Here is a 17,690-nt window from a genome sequence, read left to right on the forward strand (position 1 = left end):
TCCATGGAGAGCAGGAGGGTGAGGGGTGATCTTATAGATATGTACAACAATCATGAGAGGAATAGATGGGGTAGACTCACAAACTCTTGCCCAGTGTAGGGGATTTAATAGAGTTAATTGCATGTGTCCCAGATAGGACTATGAAATTCTTGTTTTACTTCAACACAACAGAATATAGAAGGCATGAATACAGAACAGACCAGTGTGTCGATATACTATTATAACCAGAAGACATAGATTTAAGGTGAAGGGGGAAAGATTTAATTGAAATCTGAGGGGTAACATTTTCACACAAAGGGTGGTGCTTGTATGGAACGAACTGCCAGAGGACGTCGTTGAGGCTGGGACTATTGCACCGTTTAAGAAACAATTGGACAGGTACATGGATAGGACCGGTTTAGAGGGATGTGGGCCAAACGCAGGCAGGTGGGACTAGTCTTAAGGATAAGGGGGAAATCCTTTAAAACCGAGATGAGAAGAACTTTTTTCACACAGAGAGTGGTGAATCTCTGGAACTCTCTGCCGCTGGGGGTAGTCAAGGCCAGTTCATTGGCTATATTTAAGAGGGAGTTAGATGTGGCCCTTGTGGCTAAGGGGATCAGAGGGTATGGAGAGAAGGCAGGTACGGGATACTGAGTTGGATGATCAGCCATGATCATATTGAATGGCGGTCCAGGCTCGAAGGGCCGAATGGCCTACTCCTGCACCTAATTTCTATGTTTCTAAGTTTTTTTTGGCCTTCCATCACAGCTATGTGATGGATGTTTATGTAAAATGTAATTATGTTGTGTCTGGGTCTATTTGTGTGTAATGTATGGCTGCAGAAACGGCATTTCGTTTGGACCTCTAGGGGTCCAAATGACAATTAAATTGACTCTTGACTCTCTTGACTCTTGACTCTTCTATGTTTCTAGTGTAGATGGGGTGTATTGGTCGGTGTGGGCAAGTTGGGCCGAAGGGCCTGTTTCCACGCTGTATCACTCTCTGAATGAAATTGCCTTTTCCTTTTTCAGAGTTGCGGGGCATCCCTTGGCACAGAATGAGCGCTGCCTTCACATGTTCCTGCAAGAGGAAATCGTAGACAAAAACTACACGCCAGCAAAGGTGAAACATGCACAAACAGTGTGAATGGACTAAAACACTGACCTTGCTGACAAAATCCTTCCATATCAATTGAAATTGCTGGTTTTTTTGGTTAATCCTCAGTCCATCTTTCTGCTTCCCGATGTTTCTGAACAGAGCTTCGTCACGGGTGCAGATCGCGAGCAAGAAGGATCTGCACTTGGGATACGAGTTGGCTACTATGATTTGGCTTTGTATAACACATTATTGCTTTATTCGTACTGAAGCCTTAAAATTGAGTCGAGTATGGAGATGCGCGTTACATTTGTGATCGCGCGTTACATTTGGCAAGTCTGCCGGGTGAACCCGCGGTGTACGAGTGCAGTATTTCTAACAATTTTATCTGATATACTCCCGACAGTTGTGAAAGAATATTTTTATAATGCATGTGCTTTGTTATTCAAAAACTCCTAGCTGAAGTTTGTCCGTAATCTGGCAAGCATTTTGTTTTTGGAGTGCATGGTGAATAGATGGGGGTGGGGGGGAGATTTAAGACCACCACTAACCAAACCACAACCCTCTCTGTTTGTGTTCCTTCCCACTTTTTGCCAAGCCCACCTATCGCCACGCAGCTCCCTTTTTTGTCCCCTCAGCTGGGAACCTCTATCCATATTATACTGCATTTGTATCTTTGCGGCTCGTATATATAATGAGAAAGTCGAGCCTCTTCCGATTCCTTCGCTTTTTGTACTAACTCTTGTAGCCAAGTCTCTGTTTTTGAACTTATCAGACACTAAGAACAAGCCTCCTGCAAAGCGGAAATGTCTTCAAATAAAGTTAAGACAAATGTTGAATCATATTTAACTCTGTGCGTATGTCACTATGTTATAAACTTTAATGCTTCTCCTTGGTTTGTTACACATGCTCTGCTTGTCTTCTCCACATATTTTTTTTTTGCTGTGCATCAGTGTTAATGGAAGAGAAGCAGAGTTCGAATGACAACCAACTTATTTCCAGTGCAATTAATTTACTCTTCGCCAGTCAAGTGAAACTTTGCTGTATCCTGGTCCTGCTATCTTGTCTTTAACTGCACTTGAGAATATCCTGAGACTCTAAAAGGCACATTAAACATGTATTGATACCTGATTTGATGACTTCAGTGTTTGTACCACAGCGCGGAAATGGGCCCTTCGGCCCCACTTGCCCATGCCGACCATGATGCCCCCACCTGCCTGCATTTGCCTTGTATCCCTCTCAGCCCTTCCTATCCACTGAGATCTTTCCATTGAGGTATTCTGCTACGGGTAGATCAGGTTTCAAGTGTAGGGTGGGGATCCCTCCTCCCAAATAGACTGCTTTGTGCCTGCTCTTGATCGAAGCAATAGACAATAGGTGCAGGAGTAGGCCATTCGGCCCTTTGAGCCAGCACCACCAATCAATGTGATCATGGCTGATCATCCACAACCAGTACCCCGTTCCTGTCTTCTCCCCATATCCCCTAACTCCGCTATCTTTAAGAGCCCAATCCAGCTCTCTCTTGAAAGTATCCAGAGAACCGCCCTCTGAGGCAGAGAATTCCACAGACTCACAACTCTCTGTGTGGAAAAAGTGTTTCCTCATCTCTGTTCTAAATGGCTTACCCCTTATTCTTAAACTGTGGCCCCTGGTTCTGGACTCTCCCAACATCGGTAACTTCAAGCCCTTGTTGTGCTAACATATTGAAGGTTACCTGCTCCTTCAATGTCTCCCTTTGCAGAGTTTTGTTTCAGTTTTGATCAGTCTGAAGAAGGGTTTCGGCCCGAAACATTGCCTATTTCCTTCGCTCCATAGATGCTGCTGCACCCGCTGAGTTTCACCAGCACTTTTGTCTACCTTTGTTTCAGAGGTTGGCTGTTTTTCAGCCTCTTGCCATGAATGTTGCTGGTGTGACAATGTATTGGTTGAGAGATCCCTCTTTAAATTGGTTTGTTCCAAAGACTTCTAACATTTGTCTTGTTGCTTAATGTAGGTGTTTAAATAGAAAAAGGGCAACAAAACCTTACAATATAATACAATACAATATTTATTACATGTCATTTGAACCTCAGTGAGGCTCAAACGAAACTCCGTTTCCACAGCCATACAAACAAAGACAATTTCCTACAGACATACACACAATTCAATTTACAGAAACATCCATCACAGTGAACCTACTGTAATGGAAGGCAAAGTCTTTTCTCACCCCTGTTCTCCATTTCTCTCCCGATGTCCAAGCCCCATGACGGGCGATGATAAGTCCCACGGCCATTTTAGGCCACGCCGGGCGATGTAACGCTCCCGGTCTAAAAGTTACAAAGTTGGAGCCCCTGGCGGGCACTGGAATGTCCCACGGCCGTTAAGCCCCGCTCCGGGTCGTTCCAACCCCACGTCACGGGCTGGAGAAGTTGCGTTGCGGGAGCTCCGAAAAGCGGTCTCTCACATGGACCCGCGAGCTGCCGATGTCCCGACAGTCCACCGGACCTACTGCTGTATCTGGAGCCTCCGAGCTACGTGGTCGGGCCGCAGCAGCGAATCACCACCGCTCCCCACGCTCCGATGCCGCCGGCCCCACGATGGTAAGTCCGCAGCTCCGCAGGCTCCGTGACTGGAGCCTCCAGGTCGTTCAGGCTGGAGGCCGCTCCACGGTGCTAGGCACCAACGACAACGGAGACCCGACAGGGAAAAGGTCGGGTCTCCCGTACAGGGAAGAGATTTTTTTTAAAGTTTCCCCCTCCCCCCCCACATATACACAGTTAAAAACACTCTTAAAAAACACAACTACATTTAACTAGACAATAAATAAAAAAAAGACAGACAGGCTGTAGGGCCCGCTGCAACACAGTCTCGCCACCACCGCCACATTAAACATTGTAATATGTGATTGTAAATCAGCTTCTGTGGCTAGCACACAGGGTTGGGCGCCTTCTTGGAAGCACCAGACTGAGATGCAGCCACCTTCAGACCAATAAAAGGGTCTCGACCCGAAATCTCGCCTGTCCATATATTCTCCAGAGATCATGCCTGACCTGCTGAGTTACTCTTGTACTATATGCCCTTTCGTGTATTAGCCAGCGTCTGCAGTTCCTTGTTTCTAGGACAAAACCTTTAGTCTTTTGAACGTATAGAAAGGAACTGCAGGCGCTAGTTTATACTGAAGAAAGACACAAAGTGCTGGAGTAACTCAGTGGGTCACGCAGCATCTCTGGAGAAAAATATTGGGTGACGTTTCAGGTCAGACCCCTATTCCGTCGGTCTGAAGAGGTGACCCAACCCGATACGTCGCCAGTCCTTTTTCTCCAGAGATGCTGCCTGGCTCGCTGAGTTACTCTAGCGGTTTGTGTATCTATCTTCAGTCTTTGTCGTTTGGAGCAAATTCGTTCAGTTAAAAATTAGGTTTAATAACAAATAGGAAGTAAATAGATTAAACATTTTACCGACAGGAATTTGGTGACGTTCAGATCAGTCCCAGTGCTGCGTGTCAGTAAGTGTAGAGTGACAATAGACAATAGGTGCAGGAGTAGGCCATTTGCCCTTCCAGCCAGCACCGCCATTCAATGTGATCATGGCTGATCATCCTCAATCAGTACCCCGTTCCTGCCATCTCCCCACATCCCCTGACTCCGCTATTTTTAGGAGTGCTATCTAGCTCTCTCTTGAAAGCATCCAGAGAACCGCCCTCTGAGGCAGACAATTCCACAGACTCACCACTCTCTGTGAGAAAAAGTGTTTCCTCGTCTCCGTTCTAAATGGCTTACTCCTTATTCTTAAACTGTGGCCCCTGGTTCTGGACTCCCCCACCATCGGGAACATGTTTCCTGCCTCTAGCGTGTCCAAGCCCTGAACAATCTTATATGTTTCAATGAGATATCCTCTCATCCTTCTAAACTCCAGAGTGTACAAGCCCAGCTGCTCCATTCTCTCAGCGTATGACAGTCCCGCCATCCTGGGAATTAACTTTGTAAACCTACGCTGCACTCCCTCAATAGCAAGAATGTCCTTCCTCAAATTAGGGGACCAAAACTGCACACAATACTCCAGGTGTGGTCTCACTAGGGCCCTGTACAACTGTATGAATATGTGTTGGAAATGGTGGTTGACTGACGGAAGCAGGTCTGAGGAGGCTGCATCTCATAGCCTGGTGCTTCCAAGATGGCGTCCAGCCCTGTCCGCTAGCTGCAGATGCAGGTTTACAATAACACATTACAATAGCTCCACTCTTTTAAATCTCTACTCCTACAGCAACATTTCTTACTTTACCCTCAGACTAGCTTTGATCGGACTTTACTGGCTTTACCTTGCATTAAACGTTCTTCCCTTATTATTTAACTGTACACAGTGGACACTCGATGGAATGCATGTATGGTCCTTCTGCTGGCTGGTTAGCACGCAACGAAACTAGGGTTGCACGGTGGCGCAGCGGTAGAGTTGCTGCCTTGCAGCGAATACATCGCCCGAGACCCGGGTTCGATCCGGACTACGGGTGCTGTCCATACGGAGTTTGTACGTTCTCCCCGTGACCTGCATGGGTTTTCTCCAAGATCTTTGGTTTCCCTCCCACACTCCAAAGATGTCCAGGTGTGCAGGTTAATTGGCTTGGCAAATGGAAATATTGTCCCGAATGGGCATAGGATAGTGTTAATGGGCAGGGATCGCTGGTCGGCGCGGACCAAAGGGCCTGTTTCAGTGCTGTATCTCTAAACTAAACTAAAAGCTCTTCACTGTACCTCGGTACACGTGACAATAAACTGAACTGTCTGTACCCTTATGGGGAAACTTGTCATGTATTCCCCTGGTTTGGTTTGACAGGGATGGGAAGTTAACAGCAGATTTAGAAGAGAGAGACAAAGTCTTTGTGGAAAGTTATCCTTGGTGATCTTCTGAAAGGAAATTAAGTTGAAAGGAAAATGGTCTTGCATAACCTAAAGGGCCTGTCCCACTTGCGCGACTTTTTTGGCGACTGCCGGCACCCGTCATAGGTAGTTACAGGTCGCCGAGAATTTTCAACATGTTGAAAATCTAGTGGCGGCCGGAACAAGGTACGACTTTTGGGCGACTACTCACGGCCAGACAGGCTTCACCCCGCGACATGTCGCCTGTATGGTCGTGAGTAGTCTCCTAGTCACCCAAAGAGTCGTAGCGTCTTTCTGGTCGCCACTGAATTTTCAGCATGTTAAAAAATGTTGGCAACCGATGACGGCTGCCGGCAGTTGCCGAAAAAGTTGCATAAGTGGGACAGACCCTTGATAGTATATAATTCAATGCAGTTAGCAAGACTGCAGATGTGGGAGCCTAACATCACTGAAACGTGGACAGGAAAATCAGTTAGTCATGAAATCAGTCATTCAGCATGGACACCGGCCCTTCACCCCAACTTGCCCATGTTGACCAGGGTGCTCCATCTATGCTAATTTCACCTACCTGTGTTTGACCCATATCCCTCTGTCTGAACCTTTCCTATCCATGTACCTGCCCAAATGTCTTTTAGAGGTTATAGTCCCTGCCTCAACAACCTGCTCGGGCAGTTTGTTCCATATACCCACCACCCTCTGTGGAAAATTGAAATGGGTTTGGGAAACTGAGATCAACTTCAGCAAGATATTTGAACTGATTTGTGTTGGGGGGTGGGGGGGTGGCTATGGATGTGAATGCAGTGCATGTGTATGTTTTCCAAAGAGCTAGGAGGACTGACGCAGGCAACGTTGTGTAAAAATGTGGCAATGGGTTCGGTTACTTTTTAACAAAGCTAGTATGTCAAAAATGGGCAAATTATTGACAATACAACAATACAATACAATTTATTTGTCACTTGAACCTCATAGAGACCCAAGTGAAATGTTGTTTCTGCAGTCATACATACAAGAAAAAAAAGACCCAAGACACAACACAATTTACACAGACATCCATCACAGCGCATCTCCTCCTCGCTGTGATGGAAGGCAAAAAAACGTATCTCTCCCCTGCACTTCCCTCTCCCCACGATGTCAGAGTCAAAGTCAGAGCCCCCGGCGGGCGATAACAATTGTCCCGCGGCCATTAATGCCGCGCCGGGTGGTGCAAGGCCACGCTCCGGGTCTTGTTGTTGGAGCCCCGGGCGGGCGCTGGCAAAGTCCCGCAGCTGTTGAAGCCACGCCGGGCGATGATGTCAGGCCCCGCTCCAGGTCATCCTCGACCCCGCTACTCGGGCGGGAGAAGTCTCTGTTGCGGAAGCCCCGAAAAGCGGTCTCCCAGCAGCGACCCGCGGGCTCCCGGTGTTGCTGTCTACCAGACCTGCGGTTTGACCAGCCGGTTCCTATCACAACTTTCCACATTCCCATCACGTCCATAAGTTATGAGCAGACTTTGGACCATTTGGCCCATCGAGTCTACTCTACCATTAATCATGGCTGATCGATCATTCCTCATTCTCCTGCCTTCTCCCCATAACCCCCGACACCCGCACTGATCAAGAACCTGTCAATCTTTCACTTAAAAAATATCCACTGACTTGCCCTCCGCAGCCTTCTGTGGCAATGAATTCCACAGATTCACCACCCTCTGACTGAAGAAATTCCTCCTCATAGTTTTAAAGGTCCTTTTATTCTTAGACGATGGTATCTGGTTCTAGACTCTCCCACTAGTGGAAACATTGTCTCAAAGGTGGGAGATTGCAACCTTCACGTGGTTCGCCCTGTTTCAACGAATGCAAATAACCTGGCGTGCACAATCAAATAAGGTCAAATAGAACAAGTTGTCCTGCAACTTTAGGCTGTGCACGCCATACGCAAGATATATGCATTTCGTTGCATTTCGTTGTCTCTGTACTGTGCACTGACAATGACAATTAAAATTGAATCTGAATCTGATATAGAAACATAGAAAATAGGTGCAGGAGGAGACCATTTTGCCCTTCGAGCCAGCACCGCAATTCATTGTGATCATGGCTGATATTCCCCTATCAATAACCCGTGCCTGCCTTCTCCCCATATCCCTTGTCTCCACTAGCCCCTAGAGCCCTATCTAACCCTCTTAAATCCATCCAGTGATTTGGTCTCCACTTCCCTCTGTGGCAGAGAATTCCATAAATTCACAACTCTCTGGGTGAAAAAGTTTTTTCCTGCCTCAGTCTTAAATGACCTCCCCTTTATTCTAAGACTGTGGCCCTTGGTTCTGGATTCGCCCAACATTGGGAACATTTTTCCTGCATCTAGCTTGTCCAGTCCTTTTATAATTTTACATGTTTCTATAAGACGCCCCCTCATCCTTCTAAACTCCAGTGAATACAAGCCTAGTCTTTTCAATCTTTCCTCATATGACAGTCCCGCCATCCCAGGGATCAATCTCGTGAACCTACGCTGCACTGCCTCAATCACAAGGGTGTCCTTCCTCAAATTAGGAGACCAAAACTGGACACAATACTTCAGATGTGGTCTCACCAGAGCCCTATACAACTGCAGAAGAAGATCCTCTCCGCATCTACTCTATCCAGGCCTTCCACTATTCGGTAAGTTTCGAGGAGATCTCCCTGTCATCCTTCTCAACTCCAGTGGTTGGAATGAGTTTGAGTTTGGCCAGATATTGGCCTTTGTTTAAAAGTAGACACAAGGGCTAAACTCCAAGGAAACTTGACTTCCTGCCAACAAGGCAGTTTTCGACAAGGTGACACAAGTTCAAACGGAATTTAATGGGCCAAGATGGGGCCGAGCGTGGCAGCCCCACCAGCAGCTTGTGTGTTTCTTTCCACGTTTTGTTATTATTAGTGTGTCCTAATGTATGTATTAGTGTGTCTTATGCCGGGAGTGCTGGCGGGGGAATGAGGGGAACCGTTTCCACTCACCTACCTTGGCGGAGATGCGACCTTTCTCCGTGTCGTATTTTGACCCCCACCCCTCGCGGCCTATCAACTGGATTGGTGAGGCCTTTCTGACCGGAGACCAGCCTGGAGCTTCAGTAGCAGGTGCAGCATGGACTTCAACATCGCTGGGCTCCCGACAGCGCGGGGGCCTGCACTAACATCATGGAGCTCGGTCGATGGAGCTTCTAGCTACGGGTGCGTCACGGACTTTACCATCGTGGAGCTGCCTGCGACCTTCGAGGATCGCCTGAAGAGGTGGCCCGACCGCTGGGCCGGTGTGTGGACCTTGCATCTTGAAGCCGCGCTCGCCGATTCGGGAATGCTCCGATTCGTCCCGACGTCGGAGTTTTCATCATCCCCGGCGAGAGGGCCTGTACATCAGGCTGTCCTTAGTGGAGACTGCGGAGGGTTCAGGGCCACGGGTCCACAGAACGAGGAAGACTGACTGAACTTTTGTGTCTTCCATCACAGCGGGACGTGCTGGTTCCACTGTGGTGGATGTTTTACGTGTAATTTCTGTTGTGTATTGTGTTATAATAATAATAATAACTTTATTTATAAAGCGCTTTTAGACAACATCAGTTACTACTAAAACCATTAAGACGACAGGACTATAAAAACAGTAAAAATTAAAAGACATTAAAAGCACTAAAACAGGAACAATGTCTCAGCCAGTGTCGAAAGCCAGTGAATAAAAGTGAGTTTTTAGGGAGGATTTAAAGATGGACAGTGAAGGGGCCTGTCTGATCTGCAGCGGCAAGGTGTTCCAGAGTGCCGGGGCAGCAACAGAAAAGGCTCTATCCCCTCTGAGCTTCCGCTTAGACCTTGGTACCTCAAGGAGCAGCTTCTTTCTTTCCTGCTGGGAGAGGACTGCTCATCCGCCCAGCTCACCCTTGAGTAAAACTGCAAAATGCAGATGGCACCACTCACCCTCGGTTGGAGTGAAAGTCACTTAATTTAATGTTACATAGAAACATAGAAAATAGGTGCAGGAGTAGGCCATTCGGCCTTTCGAGCCTGCACCGCCATTCAATATGACCATGGCTGATCATCCAACTAAGTATCCCGTACCTGCCTTCTCTCCATACCCTCTGATCCCCTTAGCCACAAGGGCCACATCTAACTCCCTCTTAAATATAGCCAATGAACTGACCTCAACTACCTTCTGTGGCAGAGAGTTCCAGAGATTCATCACTCTGTGTGAAAAAAAGTTTTTCTCATCTCGGTTTTAAAGGATTTCCCCCTTATCCTTAAGCTGTGACCCCTTGTCCTGGACTTCCCCAACATCGGGAACAATCTTCCTGCACCTAGCCTGTCCAACCCCTTAAGAATTTTGTAAGTTTCTATAAGATCCACCCCTCAATCTCCTAAATTCTAGCGAGTACAAGCCGAGTCTATCCAGTCTTTCTTCATATCCCTCTATGGCAATAAAGTCCTTCCTCAGATTTGGAGACCAAAACTGTATGTAATACTACAGCTGTGGTCTCACCAAGACCCTGTACAACTGCAGTAGAACCTCCCTGCTCCTATACTCAAATCCTTTTGGTATGAATGCTAACATACCATTCGCTTTCTTCACTGCCTGCTGCACCTGCATGCCTACTTTCAATAACTGGTGTACCATGACACCCAGGTCTCGTTGCATCTCCCCTTTTCCTAATCGGCCACCATTTAGATAATAGTCTGCTTTCCTGTTTTTGCCACCAATGTGGATAACCTCACATTTATCCACATTATACTGCATCTGCCAAACAGTTTCCCACTCACCCAACCTATCCAAGTCACCTTGCAGCCTCCTAGCATCCTCCTCACAGCTAACACTGTCCCCCAGCTTAGTGTCATCCGCAAACTTGGAGATGTTGCATTCAATTCCCTTGTCCAAATCATTAATATATATTGTAAATAGCTGGGGTCCCAGCACTGAGCCTTGCGGTACCCCACTAGTCACTGCCTGCCATTCTGAAAAGGACCCGTTTACTCCTACTCTTTGCTTCCTGTTTTCCAGCCAGTTGTCTATCCACATCAATACTGAACCCCCAATGCCTTGTGCTTTAAGTTTGTATACTAATCTCTTATGTGGGACCTTGTCGAAAGTGGGACAGATATAAAACATCCACTGGTTCTCCCCCTATCCACTCTACTAGTTACATCCTTGAAAAATTATATAAGATTTACCTTTTGTAAATCCATGCTGACTTTGTCCAATGATTTCACCACTTTCCAAATGTGCTGCTATCTCATCTTTAATAACTGACTCTAGCAGTTTCCCCACTACCGATGTTAGACTAACTGGTCTGTAATTCCCTGTTTTCTCTCTCCCTCCCTTTTTAAAAAGTGGGGTTACATTAGCTACCCAACAATCCTCAGGAACTACTCCAGAATCTAAAGAGTTTTGAAAAGTTATCACTAATGCATCCACTATTTCTGGAGCTACTTCCTTAAGTACTCTGGGATGCAGCCTATCTGGCCCTGGGGATTTATCGGCCTTTAATCCATTCAATTTACCTAACACCACTTCCCGGCTAACCTGGATTTCACTCAGTTCGTCCATCTCCTTTGACCCGCGGGCCCCTGCTATTTCCGGCAGATTATTTATGTCTTCCTTAGTGAAGACGGAACCAAAGTAGTTATTCAATTGGTCTGCCATGTCCTTGTTCCCCATGATCAATTCACCTGTTTCTGACTGCAAGGGACCTACATTTGTTTTAACTAATCTCTTTCTCTTCACATATCTATAAAAACTTTTGCAGTCAGTTTTTATGTTCCCTGCCAGTTTTCTTTAATAATCTATTTTCCCTTTCCTAATTAAGCCCTTTGTCCTGCTCTGCTGGTCTATGAATTTCTCCCAGTCCTCTGGTAGGCTGCTTTTTCTGGCTAATTTGTACGCTTCATCTTTTGTTTTGATACTATCCCTGATTTCCCTTCTTATCCACGGATGCACTACCTTCCCTGATTTATTCTTTTGCCAAACTGGGATGAACAATTGTTGTAGTTCATCCATGCAGTCTTTAAATGTCTTCCATTGCATATCCACCGTCAACCCTTTTAGAATTAATTGCCAGTCAATCTTGGCCAATTCACGTCTCATACCCTCAAAGTTACCTTTCTTTAAGTTCAAAACCCTTGTTTCTGAATTAACAATGTCACTCTCCATCCTAATGAAGAACTCAACCATATTATGGTCACTCTTGCCCAAGGGGGCACGTACAACAAGACTGCTAACTAACCCTTCCTCATTACTCAATACCCAGTCTAGAATAACCTGCTCTCTCGTTGGTTCCTCTACATGTTGGTTTAGATAACTATCCCGCATACATTCCAAGAAATCCTCTTCCTCAGCACCCCTGCCAATTTGATTCACCCAATCTATATGTAGATTGAAGTCACCCATTATAACTGTTTTACCTTTGTTGCACGCATTTCTAATTTCCTGTTTGATGCCATCTCCAACTTCACTACTACTGTTAGGTGGCCTGTACACAACACCCACCAGCGTTTTCTGCCCATTAGTGTTTCGCAGCTCTACCCATACCGATTCCACATCCCCCAAACTAATGTCCTTCCTTCCCATTGTGTTAATCTCCTCTCTAACCAGCAATGCTACCCCACCTCCTTTCCCTTTCTGTCTATCCCTCCTGAATATTGAATATCCCTGGATGTTCAGCTCCCAGCCTTGGTCACCCTGGAGCCATGTCTGCGTGATCCCAACAATATCATAATCATTAATAGTTATCTGCACATTCAACTCATCCACCTTATAACGAATGCTCCTTGCATTGAGACACAAAGCCTTCAGGCTTGTTTTTACAACACTCTTACCCCTTATACAATTATGTTGAAAAGTGGCCCTTTTTGATTTTTGCCCTGGATTTGTCTGCCTGCCACTTTTACTTTTCACCTTGCTACCTATTGCTTTTACCCCCATTTTACACCCCTCTGTCTCTCTGCGCACACATTTAAGAACCCCACCACCTCTTATTCTCTGTTTATAATTGTTTTCTTCTTCCCCCCCTACATGTTGGGTCTGAGTGCTTCCCTTCGCTGCCTCCTGCCTCACACACTGTCTACTAGCTTTCTCTATTTGAGTCCCTCCCCCCCCAACCATTCTAGTTTAAAGTCTCCGCAGTAGCCTTTGCAAATCTCCCCGCCAGGAAATTGGTCCCCCTCGGGTTCAAGTGCACCCCGTCCTTTTTGTACAGGTCATGTTAATGTTAATGTTAAGGAGGCAATGCTCCAATAGTGGTATAAATCTCCCATGGGTGGTTAAAAGTTGATCGTCAGACCCAAAAAATAAGTGCCCCTGAGCTGCCTTAGTAATGTTTGTTAATTGCACAATGTTTGTTTGTAACTCAATGAAGCAGTCCGTGACCGCATGCACCAAGTTCTCTATAATCTGATAATGGAGAGTGTCTAGGACCAGACTAGCAACTGCCGCAACTGAATCATTCTATAGCTCTATTAATGGAATATCTTCAATCTGGCACTGTGCTTGGTAACAAACCTTTAGGAAGGAGATGAGGAGGAATTTATTTAGTCAAAGGGTAGTGAATCTGTTGAATTCACTGCCACAGAAGGCTGCGGAGGCCATCAATGGATATTTTTAAGGCGGAGATTGACGGACGGGTTTGTAGTAGAGGGAGTGCAGCGTAGGTTTACAAGGTTAATTCCCGGGATGGCGGGACTGTCATATGCTGAGGGAATGGAGCAGCTGTGCGTGTACGCTCTGGAGTTTAGAAGGATGAGAGTCTATCTCATTGAAACATATAAGATTGTTAAGGGCTTGGACACGCTAGAGGCAGGAAACATGTTCCCGATGTTGGGGGACTCCAGAACCAGGGGCCACAGTTTAAGAATAAGGAGCAAGCCATTTAGAACGGAGACGAGGAAACACTTTTTCTCACAGAGTGGTGAGTCTGTGGAATTCTCTGCCTCTGAGGGCAGGTTCTCTGGATGCTTTCAAGAGAGAGCTAGATAGGGCTCTTAAACATAGTGGGGTACTGATTGGGGATGATCAGCCATGATCACATTGGCTCGAAGGGCCGAATCCTATTCCTGCAGTTATTGTCTATTGGGTTATGGGCAGAATGGGATTACTAGGGATAAATCAATCAGCCTTGATTGGCTGGCGGGGTGCATGTGATGGGCCAAATGGCCTAATTCTGCTCCTAAACCTTATGAACTTATACCCAAATGTTTTCTGCAAGTTTATGTATTTGTATTAAGGATTGTTGGACCCAGATACATAGCAACAAGAACAAAGTATGCAGAAAGGAACTGCAGATGCTGATATGTACTGAAGATGGACACAAAGTGCTGGAGTAACTCAGCGGGTCAGGCAGTATGGGTACCGCCTGTACTATTTACAAGAGTAATTCCAGGAATGAGTGGGTTAGCATTTGATGAGTGCTTGGCGTCATTGGGCCTGTACTCGCTGGAGTTTAGAAGGATGAGAGGGACCTCATTGACACTTACAGAATAATCGAAGGTGTAGATAGAGTGGATGTGGAAAGGACGTTTCCACTGGTGGGAGAGCCTAGGACCAGAGGTCATAGCCTTAGAAAGGAGCTGAGGAGGAACTTCTTTAGTCAGAGGGTAGTTAATCTGTGGAACTCATTGCCACAGAAGGCTGTGGAGGCCAAGTCCGTGGATATTGTTAAGGCAGAGATAGACAAATTCTTGATTTTGTCTCCGAGGATCCTACAGTGCTTCTACGCAGCGGCGGTGGAAAGCATCTTGTCCGGGAACATTACCATCTGGTTTGGGAATTGCTCTGCCAAGGACAAGAAGGCTCTGCAGAGAGTAGTGCGTTCGGCTGAACGCACTATGGGAACTTCACTCGCCCCCCTGCAGGAACTATACAACAGGAGGTGCAACTCCAGAGCAAATAAAATCATGGGAGACCCCTTCCACCCCTGCAACGGACTGTTCCAGCTGCTACGGTCAGGCAAACGCCTCCGTTGCCATGCGGTGAGAACGGAGAGGTTGAGAAGGAGTTTCTTCCCAGAGGCAATTCAGACTGTAAACGCCTATCTCACCAGGGACTAACTCTACTGAACGTTTTTCCTTCCATTATTTATTATGTAAAAGAATATGTGTGTTATGATTGTGTTTATAATTTGTTTGGTTGTTTTGTTGTTTGTCTTTTGCACAAAAGTCCGCGAGCATTGCCACTTTCATTTCACTGCACATCTCGTATGTGTATGTGACAAATAAACTTGACTTGACTTGATTAGGAGGCTGAGATCAGCCATGATTGAATAGCGGTGTAGACTCGATGGGCCGAATGGCCGAATTCTACTCCTTTAACTTATGAATTTGTATGAGTGGAGAAAGGAAGCGTGACATTTTTATCAGGTCTGAAGAAGGGTTCCGACCCGAAACGTCACCTATCCACGTTCTCCGAGACACTGCCTGATCCGCTGAGTTTCTACAGCACTTTATGTCTACCTTGAGCAACGAGTTAGTTTCTGCTTATCCTAGTGTCATATGGTATAAATGAGGTGGCTCATTGGCTCGTATCTGTGCCTGATATTGAACGCCTTTTAATGCTAATTAATTTTGATTTTCATAATTTCCAGCTCATCTGCCTTTCTAGTGCCCACCCAGATATGCATCAATTTCCCCCACACTCTCGTACTTATCAACTCCTTGAATCTCCAAAGTGCTGATGTAACTCCTGAACATTGGCGAGACAAAGTAGACTTTCGTCTAACACTTGTGCTCGGCCCACCGAGGCCAACGGGATCTCCCAGCTGCCAACCATTTCTACTCCCCTTCTCATTCCCACACTGCCCATTCAGTCCTTAGCCGCCCCCCGTTTTTAAGTTACTTCTGCTGACAGGGCGGCACGGTGGCGCAGCGGTAGAGTTGCTGCCATACAGCGCCAGAGACCTGGGTTCCATCCTGACCACGGGTGCTGTCTGTAGGGAGTTTGTAGGTTCTCCCCGTGACCTGCGTGGGTTTGCTGTGAGATCTTCGGTTTCTTCCAACACCTGGTGTACAGGTTTGTAGGTTAATTGGCTTTAGAAACATAGACATAGAAACATAGAAAATAGGTGCAGGAGTAGGCCATTCGGCCCTTCGACCCAGCACCGCCATTCATTGCGATCATGCTGATCGTCCCCAATCAATACCCCATGCCTGCCTTCTCCCCAAATCCATCGACTCCAGTAGCCCCTAGAGCTCTATCTAACTCTCTAAATCCATCCAGTGACTTGGCCTCCACTGCCCTCTGCGGCAGGGAATTCCATAAATTCACAACTCTCTGGGTGAAAAATTTTTTTTCTCACCTCAGTCTTAAATGGCTTCCCCTTTATTCTAAGACTGTGGCCCCTGGTTCTGGACTCGCCCAACATTGGGAACATTTTTCCTGCATCTAGCTTGTCCAGTCCTTTTATAATTTAATATGTTTCTATAAGACTCCCCCTCATTCTTCTAACATGAATACAAGCCTAGTCTTTTCAATCTTTAACTGTGTGTGTGTGTGTGTGTGTGTGTGTGTGTGTGTGTGTGTGTGTGTGGTAGTGTGCGTGTGTGAGTGTGTTGTGTGTGTGTGTGTGTGTGTGTGGTAGTGTTAGTGTTAGTGTGTGTGTGTGTGTGGTAGTGTTAGTGTGTGTGTGTGTGTGTGTGTGTGTGTTAGTGTGTGTGTGTGTGTGAGTGTGTGTGTGTAGAGTAGTGTTAGTGTGTGGGGATCGCTTTTCGGTGCGGACATGGTGGGCCGAAGGGCCTGTTGCGCCGTATCTAAACTAAACACTACTCACACCCTCCCCCCTCCCCCCCCACCCCCGCACCCTTCCTCCACCCTCGTTGTTTAACCCCCTCCCTTGCACCTGTGATGAGGGGAATGCATAGGGTGATTGCATAGTCTTTTACCCAGAGTAACGGAATCAAGAATCAGAGGACATTAGGTTTAAGGTGAGGAGAAAGATTTGGATGGGAACGTACATTGCATGGTTAGCAAGTTTGCAGATGACGCACAAGTGGCTGGTGTTGTAGGTAGTGGAGATGGTTGTCAAAAACTGCAGCAGGATATTGATCAGTTGGCCGGGTGGGCTGAGGGATGGTTGATTGAATTTAATACAGAGAAATGTGAGGTGCTACATTTTGGGAAGTCTAACTACACAGTGAATGGCTGGGCTCTGGGGAGTGTTGCCGAGCAGAGGGATCTAGGAGTACGGGTGCATGGTTAATTGAAAGTGCTATCGCGGGTAGATCGAGTGGTCGAAAAGCCTTTTGGCACATTGGCTTTCATGAATCATAACTTTGAGTATATAAGTTGGATGGTCATGTTGCAGTTGCATAAGATGTGTGGTCAGGCCCCATTTGGAGTATTGTGTTCAGTTTTGATCACCATGTTATTGGGAAAGATGTTGTCAAGCTGGAAAGGATGCCGAGAAGATTTACGAGGATGTTGTCAGAACTCAAGGTCTTGAGCAAGCTAGGACTCTGTTGCTTGGAGCGCAGGAGGATGAGGGGTGATCTTATAGAGGAAGACAAAACCATGTGAGGATTATAGATCGGGATTATGAAACTAGCTGCCAGAGGAGGTACACAAAAAAGCTGGAGAAACTCAGCGGGTGCAGCAGCATCTATGGAGTGAAGGAAATAGGCAACGTTTCGGGCCGAAACCCTTCTTCAGACTGATCGGGGGCGGGGACAAGAAAGAAAAAAGGAGGAGGAGCCCGAAGGCTGGGGGATGGGAGGAGACAGCAGGGGGGCTGAGGAAGGGGAGGAGACAGCAAGGACTAACAAAATTGGGAGAATTCGATGTTCATGCCCC

General features: G+C 46.6%; 1 protein-coding gene across 1 annotated transcript in view; it reads left to right on the forward strand.

Annotated features, from left to right (window-relative positions):
• Positions 1-2,208, forward strand: part of snx3 (sorting nexin 3) — a 37,564-nt gene extending 35,356 nt beyond the window's left edge. Inside the window, exon 4 of the mRNA XM_055634982.1 lies at positions 1,014-2,208. Within this exon, the coding sequence (XP_055490957.1) occupies positions 1,014-1,128 (115 nt within the window). The 3' untranslated portion in view covers positions 1,129-2,208. The remainder of the gene's footprint in view (positions 1-1,013) is intronic.
• The last annotated feature ends 15,482 nt before the right edge of the window (positions 2,209-17,690 follow it).

Source organism: Leucoraja erinacea, chromosome 5 (assembly GCF_028641065.1).
Source record: "Leucoraja erinacea ecotype New England chromosome 5, Leri_hhj_1, whole genome shotgun sequence".
Lineage (NCBI taxonomy): Eukaryota > Metazoa > Chordata > Chondrichthyes > Rajiformes > Rajidae > Leucoraja > Leucoraja erinaceus.